Source organism: Trichosurus vulpecula, chromosome 6, assembly GCF_011100635.1.
Source record: "Trichosurus vulpecula isolate mTriVul1 chromosome 6, mTriVul1.pri, whole genome shotgun sequence".
Classification (NCBI taxonomy): Eukaryota; Metazoa; Chordata; class Mammalia; order Diprotodontia; family Phalangeridae; genus Trichosurus; species Trichosurus vulpecula.
Window position 1 is genome coordinate 267,155,557 of NC_050578.1, and position 17,933 is coordinate 267,173,489.

The window sequence follows — 17,933 nt, forward strand, 5'->3', positions numbered from 1 at the left end:
TAGCAAGTCATTGACTTGTTTTTCATGGTTTTCTCGCATCATTCTCATTTCTCTTTCCAATTTTTCCTCTACTTCTCTTACTTGCTTTTCCAAATCCTTTTTGAGCTCTTCTATGGCCTCAGACCAGTTCATGTTTTTCTGGGAGGCTTTTGTTGTAGGTTCTTTGATTTTGTTGACTTCTTGTGGCTTTATGTTTTGGTCTTCTTTGTCACCAAAGAAAGATTCCAGAGCCTGAGACTGAATCTGGGTGCATTTTTGCTGCCTGGCCATGTTCCCAGTCAACTAAGTTGACCCTTGAGTTTTTCAGTGGTGTATGACTGTTGTAGAGTTAAAAGAACCATCTTGGCAGAGCTAAGATGGTGGCTGGAAAGCAGGGACTAGCATGAACTCCCCACCAGGTTCCTCCAAAAACCTATAAAAAGTGTCTCTGAACCAATTCTAGAACTGCAGAACCCACAAAATAGCAGAGGGAAGCAGTGCTCCAGCCCAGGACATCCTGGATGGTCTCTGGGTGAGGTCTATTCTGCACAGAGCTGGGAGCGGAGTGGAGTGGAGGGAGCGGAGGGGAGCAGAGCCCAGCATGGCCAGCCCGGATCAATCAGACCAGGAGCTGGGCACAGATTGCCCTAGCGCCCTGAATCAGTGATCTGCAGTAGTTACCAGACTTCTCAATGCACAAACACCAAAGACAACAGGGAAGGTTAGTGGGAAAAGCTGTGGGAGTGGAAGGAGTTCAGGTTCAGCTACTGCCCCGGGGGGATCGATGGTGGGGCAGCTACAGAACTACAGCTGCTGTTGCTTCCGGCCCCAGGCCCACCAGGTGGGAGGAATTAAGTGGTAGATCAGAGCAGGAGTGAAGAGTCTGCTGAAGATCTAAGTCCAGTCCGGGTTGGAGGTTCTTGCGGAAGGAGTGCTGGTGTGGCAGAGCTGGCGCATCCCCCCAAGCTTGGAACATAGTCCAATAATTTTTAAGTTATCTCTCCTGGATCTATTTTCCAGGTCAGTAGTTTTTCCAATGAAATACTTCACATTTTCTTCCATTTGTTCATTCCTTTGGTTCTGTTTTGTAATATCATGATTTCTCATAATGTCACTACCCTCCACTTCCTCCAGTCTAATTTTTAATGTAGTACTCTCTTCAGTTGTCTTTTGGACCTCCTTTTCCATTTGGCTAATTCTGCCTTTTAAGGCATTCTTCTCCTCATTGGCTTTTTGGAATTCTTTTGCCATTTGAGTTAGTCTGTTTTTTAAGGTGTTATTGTCTTCAGTATTTTTTTGGGTCTCCTTTAGCAAGTCATTAACTTGTTTTTCATTGTTTTCTTGCATCCCTCTCTTTTCTCTTCTCAATTTTCCTCTACTTCTCTAACTGGCTTTTCCAAATCCCTTTTGAGCTCTTCCATGGCCTGCGACTAGTTCATGTTTTTCTTGGAGGCTTTTGATGTAGGCTCTTTGACTCTGTTGACTTCTTCTGGCTGTATGTTTTGGTCTTCTTTGTCACCAAAGAAAGATTCCAAAGTCTGAGTCTGAATCTGAGTCTGTTTTCGCTGCCTGGCCATGTTCCCAGTCAACTACTTGACCCTTGAGCTTTTTGTTGGGGTATGACTGATGTTAGAGTAGAGAGTACTTTGTCCCAGGCTTGAGGGGCTGCACTGTTGTTTTCAGAGCTATTTCTACACAGCAAGCTCTGCCACATCAGCACTACTCCTCCCCCAAGAACTGCCAACCTGGACTGGAGTCAGATCTTAAGCAGGCTCTGCACTCCTGCTCTGAACCCCCACTTAATTCCTCCCACCAGGTGGGCCTGGGGCCAGAAGCAACTGCAGCTATAATTCTGCAAACAGCCTCAGAGCTGCATCACTTCTGTCACTCCTGGGGCAGTGGCTGACCACAAACTCTTTTCACTCCTTCCCTGGAATTTTTCCCACTAAACTTCTCTGTTGTATTTGGTGTTGTGGGTTGAGAAGTCTGGTAACTGCCACAGCTCACTGATTCAGGGCACTAAGGCTTGTTCCCCCTGCTCCAGGTGTGGTTGGTCCTGTTGTTGGCCATGCTGGGCTCTGCTCTGCTCAGCTCCCTGCCTGGTGTGATAGACCTTACCCACCAACCATCCGGGCTGTTCTGGGCTGGAGCCCTGCTTCCTTCTGCTATTTTGTGGCTTCTGCAGGTCTAGAATTTGTATAGAGCCAGCTTTATAGATGTTTGGAGGGTCCTGGGGGAGATCTTTCTAGCTGCCATCTTGGCTTCACCAATATGAATTTTTCTTAAGAGGTTTTTGGGCAACAGTTATCATTGTAGTTGTTATAAAAGAACATATACATGGACACACACTCACAGACACACAAATATACACACATATACTGAACCTGGACATCTAAGTGCAGAACACGAGGTGCAGTTTCTAGGAGGATACACATTGGACAGTAAATAACAGAAGCATACAGTTTTGTACGTTTCCTTTCTAAATTTCATCTTGTTAGATTCAACTGAAAATTCTGGACTTCTGAGATATTTCTGAATCTTTACTAGATTACTCATTGTGTTAGTTATCCCTACTGGATTTTTCCCATCTGGGAATGTGATAAGGAAGCCCATGCTTGTTTGTCCATGTAAGTGGCAAATCAGTTGAATTCCACAATATTCATTAGGCCCTTACTTTAATTAAGACGCAGTGTGTGTTCTGAGTATACTAAGACAAAAAGAATATAGTGTGTAACCATGAGAAGCCAAATTTTATTGGGTGAAAATAACTAAACATATGTAAGTGAACATAAATTATATAAATAGTAAATAAAAGTTGATTTTGCCATCTGGGGAGATACTAGGAGGCAAGGGCTTAGGATAGATCACCTTCTAAGTTGACAATGAGGCATTCTTGAATCATTCTTGAATAGAAGTATTCAAAAAATTTGGAATCTGCTACACTGTGTTCTTTTTTGTTTTTCTTTGCATCTTGTATCAAGAATAGCAAAAGGGATCTTTTCAAAGACTCTACTTAAACTTTGAAATATGATTACTATGGCATTCCTTTCAAGTATAATTGAGCTAGAACCTTAAAGGCACATGTCCTCAAGGACCAGAGTTAAAAAACAGTGTGAGACAGGACCAGATAGAAGTTGGGGAGGGAAAATGGGATCTCTGAGTAGAGAGGAGAGTGTTTATTTTTTCCTGTCTTGCTTTATTCCTTTGTGAGGCTTACTCCCAGATCCTCCTTGCAGAGGAAGGGACTTCCAGGCCCCCCACCCACACCCCGAGCCCACAATGGGTCAATTCTCCTCAATCCCCAAAAATTAACCCTTGGGCTGTCTTTTACAAAATTGGAAAAAATCTAAGTTCTCTAAATAACTTAAAAAGAAAAAGCTGGTATCCTTTGCAATACTGCTTGGCCACAATATCTGCTAGAAGGCCATGAAGAGTGGGGACTTTACAGTATAATACTCTTTTACAATTAGAATTATATTGTCAGCTAGAAAGAAAATGGACAGAAATTCCTTACATAATGACCTTTGTGGAGCTCTCTCAGAACCCCGTTCTCAGAAAATATCGTAAGACACACATAGCTAGAGCCCCCCACAAAGGGGCAATGGGGGTCAACAGGACATTTTGGATAATCCCCTCCTTATGACCCCCAGAGCTTCAGCCCCAGCCCCTCCTCCTGCTCCCCAACCTCCCCAGAGCACCCTTGTTTCCTGTGCTCCCCCTTCTGTGGCCATCGCTCTTTCTCTTGGCTTCCTGTAGTGCAACCCCTCTCTTTTCCTGCCTCCTTCATGATCCAAGTCTCCTACCCTGCATCTCTTCCCATGGTCCCTCCCCCCTTGGTGACCCTTGCTCAGGTCCCAGCTAAGGGTCTGGTTGAGGTGTCTCCCTCTGTGGCCCCTTCCCCTGAAAGCACCCCTACTCAGGTTCTGTCCTCATGGCCTGCCCCTATTTTAGGCCCTACAGTATCTACCACCATGGGCCCTACCTCCAAGGCAACCCCCATCCAGGTTCCAGCCTCTGGCCCTGCCCCCACGGCAGTACCTCCTCCCCTGGCTCCTCTCTCTGAGATGACTCCTACTCAGGTCTCTTTGGTATCTACCTCTCTGACCCCCTACCCCTCCTCAGGTACCAGCTGATCTTCTCCCTTGCCAGCCAGATGCCCTGGCCTTGCAGTCTAATCTAGGTCAGCCGGCACCCCGCAGCCCCTCCCTCACCAGAAGCAGGACTTCCTATATCCCTCTCCAAGCTCCAGGTCCCACAGCACCTTCAAGGCTCTTTCCCCTGAGGGAAGTGCCTGCCTCCCCTACCGGGACAAGGAGAGTGCATGTTCCATTCTCCATTTCGGATCTCATCCAAATTAAAGAAAAACTGAGGAGATACTCAGAAGATCCCACTAAGTTTACTGAGGGTTTTAGGGATCTGTCACTACAATTTGAACTTTCTTGGTGTGATATGCATATCTTTTTCTCTACCTGTTGTACCACTGAGGAGAAGAGGAGAATCTGGGAACATGCCCAAAAATTTGGGGATTGTATGGCTAGTGATAACCCCATGAAATATCCCCAGGTACAGCCGTTGTTCCCACTAGTGAACCAGGATGGGATTACCAAAAGAGTGAAGATAGGGGAAAGAGAGCCCATATGATAATTTGCCTGTTAGAAGGCCAAAGAATGGCATTTCAAAAGCAAATAAATTTTCAAAAAAATTAGGGAGATTACTCAGGGAGAAAAGGAAAACCCTGCTCTTTTCCAAGCCCAGCTAGTAGAAGTTATTAAGAAGTATACAAATTTGGATCCTGATTCTATTGAAGGGGTGGCAATACTTAACATGTATTTCATTAATCAGTCTGCCCCAGATATTTGGAGGAAACTGGAGAAATTGGCAATGGGACCCCAAACACCTCAGGCCTAATTACTGGATATGGCCTTGAGAGTTTTCAACAAGAGAGACCTGTTTGCAGCAGAGGAAAGAAAACATAGTGAAAGAGCTAGAGACAGAGAACATGCTCAATTCTTGGCTGCTGCCATGGCCAGAAAAAGAGCCAAGGAGTGCCCTTCCAGGGGGGCCCTTGGAGAAAGCCCTGCAACTTGGGCAGTGGGAAAACCTGCTTTTGATGCCACAAGGAGGGTCACTGGTCCAAGGAGTGCCCCTTTAGGGTGCCCCCCTGGAGGAAGCCTCCAGGATCCACACATCCAGGACCATGCCTAGCATGTAAACAGGAGGGACACTGGAGGAAGGATTATCCCCAAGGTTGGAAAAGTGGTACAGCCTCCTCCCAGTACCCTCTTCTCCAGTCTTCTCAAGACTCAGAAGGAGGGGAAGCCTGGGGCTTGGCAGTGTACCCACTTTCTCTACCTCTCTCTCAAAGCCATGGGCAAAATCGAGGCTGAAGGTAAGGTTACCCACTTTACCACGGCTATGTTCTCTTGTTTTAACCACTTGCTCTGGCCCTACATGCCCCTCGACCCATAGGGTCACGGACATCAAGGATCTGTTGTTGGAAAGGGACCTGATGGTGAAATTGAGACGTCAATTTTCTCTAGTTAAACCTCATAACTCCCTTTTCCCTCTGTTTACCAGATCTCCCCATGTTTCCTCAGAGGTGGGGGAGAGGGTTGAGCCAATTGTTTGGGATCAGGGAATTCCTGGGCAAGCTACTTCTGCCACCCCAGCCATAGTTCCCCTCCATTGCCTTCAATATCCAATTATGCCCAAGGCTTGGGAGAGACTGCAACCATTAATTGCCACTCAAGGCCCTGACTCATTCCCTCTAGAGTGGGTCCCCTACCAAGCAAAAGCTTTTAAGATTTTGAAAACTAAAGTGACCACCACTCCAGAATTTGCTTTACCTATTCTAGAAAAACCTTTCACTCTGTATGTTGATGAAAGGAGAGGACAGGCTTTGGGAGTCCTAACCCAGTCCTTAGGACTTGACCCCAAGCCAGTTGCCTATTTTTCAAAACATTTACACTCCATGGCTGCTACAGCCACTCTAATTATTGAAGCTTCTAAACCTCTAGCAGACCAGCCCTTAGAAGCTCATCAAGTTTAGAGCATCCTTGAGTGGATAGCTAACCACAGGCTCACCAAATATTAAGCCTTGCTCTTAGATACTTCCGACCTATTTTGGAGGTGCTACACACTCCTGAACACTCCTGAAGCAGTGTAGTACATAGAACAAGTGATTAGGGGAGTTAGGTATGAAATAGTCATCTTTAATAACCTCCAGGGAAATTGTCCTTTCTCTGTACTCCTATACAGTCTGTTTGGTTGTTTGCTTAACCTCCTTGCCAGGTTTGTCTCCTCCAGGCTCCAAGCCATCGACTTCCAGATGACTACTCAGACTATGTACCCCCTGATCTGGACCCACCAAGGCAGGGACAGCTCTACACACCTTGCCAGCAGGAAGCAGTTTCAGAAGCTGAGACCTTCATTCCTGACCCCAAAAGAATTTGAGTCCTATTTGTTTGAGGGGGGAATGATGAGGGCATAGTCCCTGGAAACCCCCTTGAATCTGGAATACAGTCTCTGGGAGCCCCCTTGAACTCTTCTTGAATCTTCCAACTAGATCTGGCCTTCCCCTAAGGCCATAAGCAATACATTATCATTAGGCCCAAATCTTTACCTAGCCTTGCCCTTTGTTGTCCAGCTACTTCCCACCCTTGATACCATCAATATCTATGCCTTCAGCTACTTCCCACCCTTAGTCCCATTCTCTTGGTTCCTGGAGTCTGACCTCATCTCATCCTCCTTAGACTCCTCCTCAAGACCCTCCCAAACCTCTCCTCTAGTCACCCCAGACCACCCCTCAATCCCTTCTACAACCTTTGTGTATATAATCTCCATCTTGCCTCCATGAAGGTGCTCAGATTCAATCTAGCTCAGTAGATTGAATCTGGCCCACTTGTGAAAACAGGCGTCACAAAGGGTGGGTTTTCTTAAGACAACCCATTATGGTGAATCCTTAATAAACTTTGTCTTTTCCCTTGAAAAAAAAGAATATTCAATATATTAAGAATTAAGAATGTTTAAATATTCAGGATATTAAGAATTAAGAATATTTAAATATTCAGGATAATAAGACATCTCCTCACAATGGTGCTGAGAGGTAGAGCATGTAAATACACTTATTTGTATGTCACAAATGAGAAAATCAAGGTTCATCCAGGATAAGTGACTTACCTAAAGTTTCAAAATGGCCATCAATTCCATAACCAATCTTTTCACACCAATTTCAATGATCTTTTCACTACCCCACATCATGGAGATCTTTTCACTACCCCATCTCTCTTTCATTATCAGTATCATATTTGGTCTTCATGAAAACCTTTTGAATATATTCAGGTCTGATATTATTATATGCATTTAAAAGTTCAATGAACTGAAATTTGGAGATGTTCAGAGACTTGGCCAATGTAACATCTAGGAGGTGGTAGAAGCAATACTAGAATCTAGTTTTTGACAATGGTCTTCTCCATGCCACTTTCTTACATTATTTTGTTAACAACAAGCTAAGAATGACAGAATACCCATGAGAAAATAGGTTTTTTTGCCCCCAATTGTGAGAGCAGAATTTAATGGCTTGTTTTTGTTTTTTTTTTTTTTTCATGTGTTGGCAGCAGAGCTGCTAAGTATCTCCAAGGGAGCAACATCTCCCAAGAGCAGTAAGGCTTCTAGGTCTGCATAAAGTCTTTGCCTCCCCCTTGACTTCTGCTCCCTACGTTGAAACATTCCATTTTAGGTCTCAGTTCTGTTGTACCAGTTTGTGGGTCAAATTCTCTGAGTCATGCATTTATTCATCTCGTTCCTTTTCTGTGTGCAGAGGCTGAACTGAATGTAGGGTTGGGGTGGACATTGCTAATTCTACTGTGATCCATGCCTCAATAATGACCAAGAGTCTCTACCGCTAGGGACCTTTTAACCCTTTACTCCAGTGACTAGTGAAGAATTTCTCAAATAGCATCACATGTTTCCTAGGCTTGGGATTTCAAGGTCAACCTTTGAATATAAAGTTCCTGGCTACCTCTCCTCTTTGGAGTCCTGGCCACCTTTCTCCATAATCAACCCAGCTAGGTTGTAGGATGTCCAATCCAAGAGTTTTAATGCTCATGTCAACAACAACATGGTATAAAGGAAACATCACTGGACCTGGAGGCAGGAAAACCTGGGTAAATCCTTCACTATCTCTGGCATTAACTCACTCTTGCCATGGGTAAGTCACTTGACTTCCATTTCCTTATACATAAACTGTGAAAGTACTACGTATGGGATACTTATCTCATAGGGTTGTCTCCAGATTCAGCTGAAAGCATGTATGGAAATTGTGTTCAAACACCCGAGGGTTCCATGCACACTAGCTATTATCCACTACTTGTAGCTTTTCAAGTTCATGATCCTTCAGTAGCTGAATTAGCAAACTGAGGATGGGCAACTCTCTAGTACTAATGAACACTTAAGTAATGTTGATTAAGGGTATATCGTGTTTAGGACAATGAATTAAATTCTTGAGGAAGTGGTTTTATAACAATATTTAGATCAGTATAGTCCATGCCCACAGTGATAATAGCTCATATTTATGTGCAAATTGGGTGACAAAGTGTTGGACAGGAATGCAAAAACTTAACCAAAAAAATAACAGCACTTTAACACTTGCAAAGTGCTTTATATCAATTTTCTCTATGAATGTACCAATGACTGTGTGAGATAAATATCATCATTATTACCCCTACCCCCTTTTGCAGATAATTTTCCTGAGACTGAGTGACACAAGTGACTTCTCCACACATATACAATTAATGAGGATCTGAGGAATTTAAGTCAATTTTCTTGACTCAAAGATCAAAGGTCTCTCCACTACAACACATTACCTTCCTGGTATTTTGTAGTGTAGCAAAACCTCTATGCCCTTTTCTCTATATCTTTGTGTTTCTCAGAGCACCCATTCATCCAGGTTGATGCACTAGCCTCATAACTTATCCCAATCATGGTAACTCATGTCTATAGCACTAGATCTTTGGCAAACACTTGATCTCCATACTTGAAGAAATATTATTCCAATTTTCCAAATGAGCAGAGAGAAGAGCTGAAGGTTTAATTAATTTCTGTGAAGTCACAGAAGAAACTAGTGTATATCAAAGCAAGATTAGAACCCTAGTCTTTATACTCCATATCAAGTGTTCTTTCCAAAATAGTTCTATGTACCAAAACCTAGACATTTCTGAGCAGAAAACAAATCACCTGGTCATACCTGGTTTCCAAGAAGGATTCTTTCAAGACATGAAGGTTTAAAAATATCCAACCTTGAGTACATCAATGAGAAAGATTGTCCATGTCTACACATATTTGATTCAATAGGATTGCATACAAATTTGACTCAAGTACCATATATGAGAACAACATTACTATAAATCTTGACTCTAAATTGGTTCTTTGTATTCTATTTAACATCATTTATACTATGGTAAAGGAAAATCATTGATTGTATTCATTGTAAAAATAGATTTTTTATGCTCCTCTAATAGTCTAGGAGATAAAGTTTTAATTACTTACTTTGTAATTGCCTGTGAATTCCACATTAACCACATTAGAAAAAAAGTTATTTTTACTATAGGGCTATGAAGACTAATGAACATCTTTAAATTAATACAGGTTAAAAGTATCATACGATCATGAATTTAGAACTGGAAAGTATCTCAGACGTCATCTAGTGTAATATATTTTCCTTCTTGACAAGCAAACAGAGCTCCAGAGTATCCAGGAGTGAAAAATCTTAAGGCATTTTTGAAAGGGAACAGTGATACTGACAGTAGTATTAGTGACTAATTTAACAACAGTAGATAACACTTGACTAGAGCCTTAAGGTTTGCAAAGCACTTCACAGAATTATCTACTTCTGTACTCAGAACAGTGCTCTGATGTAGGTGGCATCAATTTGATCCTCTTTTGACATATGACTGAAGTGAAGTTCTGAGTTAAAGTGACTTGTCCATTGTCACAGTGACAATAAGAAGAGCTAGGAGTCAAATCTTCTGATAAAATGAACAATAAACTCCTCTCTCTCTCTCTCTCTCTCTCTCTCTCTCTCTCTCTCTCTCTCTCTCTCTCTCTCTCCCTTCTCCCCATATAGATAGATAGATATACATATATTTATGTATATGTGTGTGTGTGTCTGTGTATGTGTATGTGTATGTGTGATTATGTGTGTCTATTTGCATATGTAATATGTTAAGCAAGAGGTCAACTAGTCCTTCCCTAAAGATTTCAAGTAAGGGGAAAATCCACCATATGTTAAGGCAGCCCCTTCCACTTCTGAATAGCAACATTTTCGGAATGTTTGATGTAAGGCTTATATCACACCTAAGTTTGTTTCTTCTCAACTTCTCCCCTTTGTTCCTGGTTCTTCCCTTTGGGTACAATTAAAAACCAATCTTTTCTCCATATGTCAGTCTTGCAAATACCTGAAGATAATTTTAATCCCATCCCTTGCCCTGACACCTATATTTTATCTTCTCTATGTTAAACACTCCAAATTCATTCCACCAGTCCCAATATGGAAAGATTTCAAAGTCCTTCTCCATGCTGGCTGAATTCCTCTGGAAATTCTCTAGTCTATCAATGTCCTTCCTAAATGTGGAACCCACAAGTGAACATATTGCTTCAAATGCAGAGTACAGAGGACCTCCTCTGTGTGCCTGGATCTTGTGCCTCTCCATGCAATGTCAGGTCAAATAGGTTTCCTTGTCATTCTTGTATATCACAAAGTTGTTATGTGGCTCAAATGATCCAATGTATTTAAAGTATCTTGCATACTTTAAAACAGCGGCTCTGGTAGACTGGGTAAAGCACTTGGACTGGAGTCAGGAAGCCCTGAGTTCAAATCCAGCCTTGGACACTTAAGCAGTGTATTGGGAATCAAAATGGGCTCTTAGCACTTAATTCAACCAAGTGCCCTTGAAGAGTTTGGCTTTTATTTCCTTGATTGGATTAGGAGTCCTTGAGGACCTCCTTGCCTCAAGCGAAAGCCTAGTTTACAGGGATTTGAGTGACATGTTTGTGACATCAGAGGCTTTTAAACCACTTGGGTTTAAGTTACATCTTTGTGATGATTTTAGGTCATGTGAGTGTGTCGCATGTGTGACTCACCCTTGATCCTGAAAAAAGATATAAAACCAGGGGTTGGCTTTCCTTTTCTGGAGCTCTGACCCACAGCAGGAGTGCCTCGTGACTCTGGGCCAGCCATTGTTGTGAGCTCCCCGGCTGAACTCAGATGTAGGTAATTATAAATTGTATTTGGTCTGTCTGTTGATGTTTGTAATTTGTTTGTATTTGCTCTGAAGTTCAGGGTGCTGGCTTTTTCCCCTGAACTAAGTGAATGATATTTGTATGCTGGATTAAAGTAAACTTGTTAACCCCTTAAAATTGCTATCCTTAGTAAAGCAGATCAAAAGTACCTGTGATTGCAGCATTCTGTGTGCTGCTTGTTGTTGGTTTTTCACCCCCACAACAGCTGCTAGCCAAATTGTTGCAAAAAGCAGTGATGCTGGGCAAGCTACATAAACTCTGTTTACCTCAGATTCCTCAATTTTCAGATGGGATAGCAGCACCTACATGACAGGCTTGTGAGAATCAAAAAAGATAACATTTATGAAGGGTACTTCAGTGCTTGGCACAAAATAGATGCCATACAAATGCTTCTTCCTTTCTCTCCACTAATAGAGGTGCTAGTTCTTATTAGCTTCAGTATCAACTCTCTACTAGCTATAGTTCTTCAATTCCTCTAAATTCAAAGATCATTCTCTTCAGAGAAAAAGAAGCAAAATACAAACTGAGCAGCTCTGCCTTGGCTTGTGTTTCAACAATCTGCCTAGCAGCTGCTGGACGGTGTAAAACCAGCAACAATCAGGTCACAGAATGCTGCAAGCCCATGTCCTTTTATCAAATTTATATTTATGCTTTACTAAGGAAAGCAAGGTTAAGGGGTTAACAATCTTACTTTAATCCAGGAGCTTGACAATGGCTGGCTCAGAGTCACATGTCACTACTGCTGCAGCTCAGAGCTCCAGCACTGCTGCTGCTGCTGCTTCTACTGCTTTTCCTTCTCCTGCCTGCACCACCTCTCAATCTCCAAATTTCGTTCTCTCTTTTTATGCAATTGTTAGATGTCATCCAATCAACAAGAATGTCATCTGAGTGACCAGAACCAAGGTGCCCACCACTGGCTCTGATACCATCAACTCCCCCCATGACCCTGAGGGCCTCATGCCCACATTGGCCCAGCACCCAGTTGCTAGGGGTTTTGGGCCTACTTGGGAGTGAAGATATAATCAGACCTCTCTTCATGGGCCCCACCTGGAGCCTCACCTGAAGCCTATTCAAATGGGGGGAGGGAGATCTTCTCATTTACTGATTGCCTTAACAGCTTGTCATTCCTCGTGCTTGTCTCATCTATCTTGAAAATCAGTCTAGTTCCTTATTTGATTATCCTTTGTTTCTCTAAAAGCCCATTTTTTTGGAATAAAAATGCCTCCCTTTTTTTAGTCTTTAGCTTTCTGGGTTTCCCTCAGTTCAAATTTGAGCCCTCGTACTCTCTTACTCTATTACTATAAGATAGGATATGCTTTTGCATTCATCCTTGGTTACTTTCATTTTTTTTTTCTTTTCTGTGAATTTTTTTTTCATATCAAAATCTGTCTAATTGTCGATTCTTCCTGTATCTTCAAATTTTTATTCTTCAGAGCTTTCTGCATCTTCAAGTTTGCCCTCCCTGTAGAAGGGATCCATGGGGCCTTACTTTATCTGCTGAAATGCCTGGAGTTGACTCTCCCCAAGCCTCATGTCCATGCCTGACAATTGCTAGTTTTCCTGTCTTTATCTCTCTCAACCTTTAGGATAATTTAATTATTTTTGCTCTATTTTTGTAACATTCCCATTTATTTTGATCCTGTCTATTAATTCTTCATCTTTTATGATAGGCAAATGCAAAATAGAATTTCTCCCATTTTGTTCCTTCATGTTTTCACTTTTGATGGACAAAAATATCATTTTCATCAAGAAAAGAAGATCTGTTCTTTGAGGAGAAAGAGGCAGAGAGATACATAGATAGAGGTAAAGAAACATACATAGAGAAGGAAGGAAAGGAAAAGAGAAAATGGAGACAAGGAGAGACAAAGTTGCGAAAATACAGAGAAACAGAGAAACACATTGAGAGACAGAGAGACAGAATAAGAGAGAATATTCTGACAGATGCCCAGATAACTGAACACTTGCAAAAGAAATATACAGAAATACATATGCTTTTCACCATGTTTCCCTACTCTGGTTCCTGTACTTCTTCATATGAGTCTATTTTCTCAGTTAAAAAAAATTATAACAGCCTGCTGTTACCTACTCATTGTCACTGAAATAAGAGAGAAACCTTTCCAGAACCATATTCCAGTTATGAGTCCTATTTTTCAAGTCTAAATGTTACCTTGGCAGCCAGATTTGTCCTAATGTATTAGACATTCTAGTTCATCTTGCTTGGTAGGCATAATTCTTTGGGGACCCCAGTAGGCTACTAGAGTTATTTAACTCTTATCTTTCATTCTTCCCACTTTATCAGTTCTCTTTTTCCAATGTTACATGCCTTTTTTGTAGGCTTTTGTAGAGGTGAGTTCTGGTCAGATTAAGTTGAGATAGATGATCTCTGAGGAAATATCCTAACTTGAGATTCTCTGATTCTTTTTGTTATATATTTTTAAAGATATAACCTGTAATAGATCACATGTGGCACCATGCTTATAACTTCTGTGAAAACTTTTTTTTCTAATGACTCATGGTGGTAGAGATGAAACTAAGTACTCTAAGTGTCAGTGAGTGATGCACAACTGTGGCGGGTTCTTCTCAGCTGTAAAGATTTATCCTCAGAATGGACTATGCATTTGTCTGATGCCCAAAGGTCACCTTAGCTTAATTCATACAGGGAGGGTTACCATTGGCCAATCCGTAAGTCAATGAACATTTATTAAGTGTCTACTATGTACCTATAACCATGCTAAGCACTGAGAATTAAAAAAAAAAGGTAAAATACAGTACCTGCTCTCATGGAGAGCATAATCTCTAGATAATATGCAAATGACTGTGTACAAACAAGCTATGTCCAGGATAAACTAGACATAATCAAAAGAGTGGAGGTTCTGGGATTGAGATCAATCAGGAAGGTCTTCCTGTAGGCGAGATTTTAGCTCAGACTTGAAGGAGGCTAAAGCAAAGGTTTATGATTTCTCTGGGACCCAGAAAACTGTATAGTGACTAAAAGGACAAAACATCCCTGTTTGTGGTCACCTTCTGCATCCACAGAGATAGTGGTGGAGAATTAAAAAAGGAAAAGGCAGTAAGAGGGAAACAAATTTAGAAATCATATATTTATTATTACATGATCCTCCATTGGCATTTTTGACGGACAAATAGCACAAATATGCAACTGGTGTCCACTGGAGACTGATCCTCCTCAGGAACTGGTGACTTCAGTCTGTTACATAGACCTTATAGCCATTATGATTCTAGGACTGTATTAGGAGGGCAGAGTTTATAATCTCAAAGAGGATCATAAACATGTCTGAAAGGTTCGGAACCGCCGGATATAAGAAACTCTCAAAGTAGAAGGCAGAAGAATCAAAACATATATTTAGGCTCCACAGTAACCAACCCATGAACCAGCAACCCCATTTTGATATATTGATCAAAAGCTTCCAGGCCCAATAAGTACGCCTTGAAAGAGTAACCAGGAGGCTACAGAGAAGCATGATTGCATAAAGCAAAATCATGCTTCCCCCTCTATGGTAAAAAGATTACCCACTGGCCTGAAGTCTTTGTTCAGCTTCCTCCCGTAGGTCAGCTCTGCTACTGGCAGCTCCTGCTTCAGCTGTAGCTGTGGCTGTAGCAGCCTCTGGCTCCAACGGGAGCTGCTTTTAACCATCCAGCTTCTGCGGGGGTGTAAGGTACGCCGGGGAAAGCACAGGTTCTTTCAATCTGCTTAAGCAAGGTGAAGGGGTTGACTGGGAAAGCACAGGTTCTTTCCATCAGCTTAAGCAAGGGAAGCAAGGTGAAGGGGCTGACAAGCTTACTCCAGTCCAACATACAAACAGCATTCAGTTCAGGGGAAAAAGCCAAACTAGTCAAGGGCACTTGTTGACTAAGTGCTAAGGAGCCCATTTTTGGTTGCCAATACACTGACTAAGCAGGATCCCAGCAAAATATCAGCAAACTTTCTTTGATCCTCTCATTCCTTCTCTGTTTTTTAACTTTTTGATTGTTTTATTCTTCTCTTTTCTTCTTTATTCCTCTTTTCTCTCTTCTTCATCAGAGTGAAGCATATTTCTAGGAAAAGATCTCATTCTCCAACCCTGACAAACAATAGTCCCTTTTGTATGCGGTTTTTTGCCAGAGCATAAGGTACTTCCCTTTTCCGAAATGGGAAATGCCACTTTCATGATTGATAAATAAGTTATAAGGTGAAGAAAGGTGAGAAACAATGCATGAAGGACTGTCTATGAGAAACTGGATCAATGAATTCTAGGGACCTAGAATAACTGCTATGATAACTACCTAGATGCTCTTGGTCCCTTAATTCTTTATTTCTACCCTTCACATAAGATACGTCTCTGATCATGCATTATGTCTTGGACTCATTCATCATGCAGAGTGGATTTTTCTCATGGTTACTCTTTTATTGCAGGTGAATGGCATTAATCTTAAGTGACATCTATGGAGAACAGATCTGAAGTAGATGAATTCATCCTTACAGGAATAACAGAGGATCCAGAGCTTCAGGTTCCTCTCTTCATAATGTTCACTCTCATCTACCTGATCACCCTGGTAGGGAATCTGGGGATGGTAGCTCTGATCTCCTGGGATTCCTACCTCCACACCCCAATGAATTTTTTCCTCAGTAATCTCTCTTTAGTGGATGTTGGCTACTCCTCAGCTGTTACCCCCAAGGTGATGGCTGGGCTCCTCACAGGGGACAAAGTCATCTCCTATAATGGATGCGCTATGCAGTTGTTCTTCTTTGGGGCCTTTGCTACTACAGAAAGTTTCCTCTTAGCCTCCATGGCCTATGATAATCATGCAGCTGTGTGCAAGCCACTACATTACGCCACTGCCATAACTTCAACAGTATGTGCCTATCTGGCCAGTGGTGCTCACATCTGTGGCTTTTTGACTTCTTTGGTAATCATAGGAAACACTTTTAGCCTTTCCTTCTACAGATTCAACATAGTCCATCACTTTTTCTGTGATATTCCCCCTCTCCTAGTTCTCTCTTGCTCTGATACTCACATCACTGAGTTAGTACTCTTTATCTTAGGGTCATTCACTGTCTTTTTCCCGTTTCTTGTCATCTTTGCTTCATACTTACTAATCTTCATCACCATCCTAAGGATCCATTCTGTTGAAGGCCGCCAGAAAGCCTTCTCCACCTGTTCTTCCCACCTCACAGCCATGTCTATATTTTACGGGACAATCAGCTTCATGTACCTTCAACCCAGCTCAAGTCATTCAATGGACATAGACAAAATGGTGTCTATATTCTACGCCATGGTCATCCCCATGCTGAACCCTCTGGTTTATAGTCTGAGGAACAAAGAGGTCAAGAATGCTTTCAGGAAAGTTCTGAGTGGACAAAGACTTCAATTAGATCGTCTTTTTTCTTAGAGAGAAAATCCACGTGTGATGATCAACTATGACGGACTTAGCTCTTCTCAGTTTATTAATTTCAATTAATAATTTATTTATTAATAAATAATTAGTTTATTCAATTAATTAGTTGATCCAAGACAATTCCAAAACGCACCTGATGGAAAATGCTATCCACATTCACAGAAAGAACCATGCAATCAAAATGTATTATTTTCACTTTTTCATTGGTTTTTGTGGCTTTTCCCTTCTTTTCTGTTTCATCTTTCGTAATGTGATTAATATGAAAATATGTTTACATAATTGTACATGTATACCCCATATCATATTGCTTGCCATCTTGGGGAAGATTGATGGGACCATGGGAGGGAAAAATTTGGAATCGAAAATTTTATAAAAAATATTGAAAACTATCTTTACGTGTAATTGGAAAAAAATACTGTTTCCAAAAGCATTTTTTTTAAAAAAAAGAGAGAAAATTCAGTCTGTATCTTCCCCACTCTGAGATACAGCCCCCAAAACAGGCTATTTTTCTTCTGCACACAGAAATATAAAGCTAAAATTCTTTAGAGGCAACATCACTTAGTAGAGAGTGTAATAGAGTTGGAGTTAAGACGGTGTGAATTTAAATTCTGTCAGATACTTTTTATGTTGTTTAGCCTTAGGGAAGTCACTTAAAATCTCAGCTTCAGTTTACTCATGTATTAAGGGCCTTAATTGTATCCCCTATCTTATAAGACTGTTGTGTGGAATGATCGATATGTATACATAAACACACATGCGTGTGTGCCCACACACACACACACACACACACACAAACACTACATAGAGAGTCTATTATCCTTCTACAAAGAAGAAGATCAGTTCCACAATTCTTTGCTAACATAATTCTTGGCAAGTAAAGTCACTGAGTTGTTTGGAAATGGTAGCTTTGAAGGCACTGGTATTCCTTATTCAGCAGCCCCTCAACAAGAGGTATGCTGGTAAATGCTTAAGAACCAGCTCTCTGGAAAAACAAACAAACCAGAAACTTTCTCTATGACATACTTTAAAATTTAACCCTCATTATCATTTTCTAGATTATCAACAAAACAATAAATTAAGGTTTGATTTGTTGCATTTACTGATTTCTACATTCCAAATGCTCACATTCAAACTTCAATTATCTCTTTTCAAGCTACTTGTAGCTGGCTCCAGCACACTACTACTAGTATGGCAGCCTTTAGGAAGGAATATAAACCACTGGGTGGTCGCAATGGCCTGGAAAGAATGTTGAATGATCC

At 41.5% G+C, this 17,933-nt stretch overlaps 1 protein-coding gene across 1 annotated transcript; it reads left to right on the top strand.

The window, feature by feature from the left end:
* Window positions 1-15,717: 15,717 nt before the first annotated feature.
* Window positions 15,718-16,668, top strand: LOC118854114 (olfactory receptor 5B2-like). The gene has a single exon (XM_036764444.1). It carries the CDS (start codon window positions 15,721-15,723, stop codon window positions 16,666-16,668), a length of 948 nt encoding a protein of 315 aa, XP_036620339.1. The 5' UTR covers window positions 15,718-15,720.
* Window positions 16,669-17,933: the final 1,265 nt, after the last annotated feature.

Bases quoted from the DNA above. Each gene is read 5' to 3' on its own strand.
- LOC118854114 (XM_036764444.1), top strand. From the start codon at position 15,721: ATGGAGAACAGATCTGAAGTAGATGAATTCATCCTTACAGGAATAACA.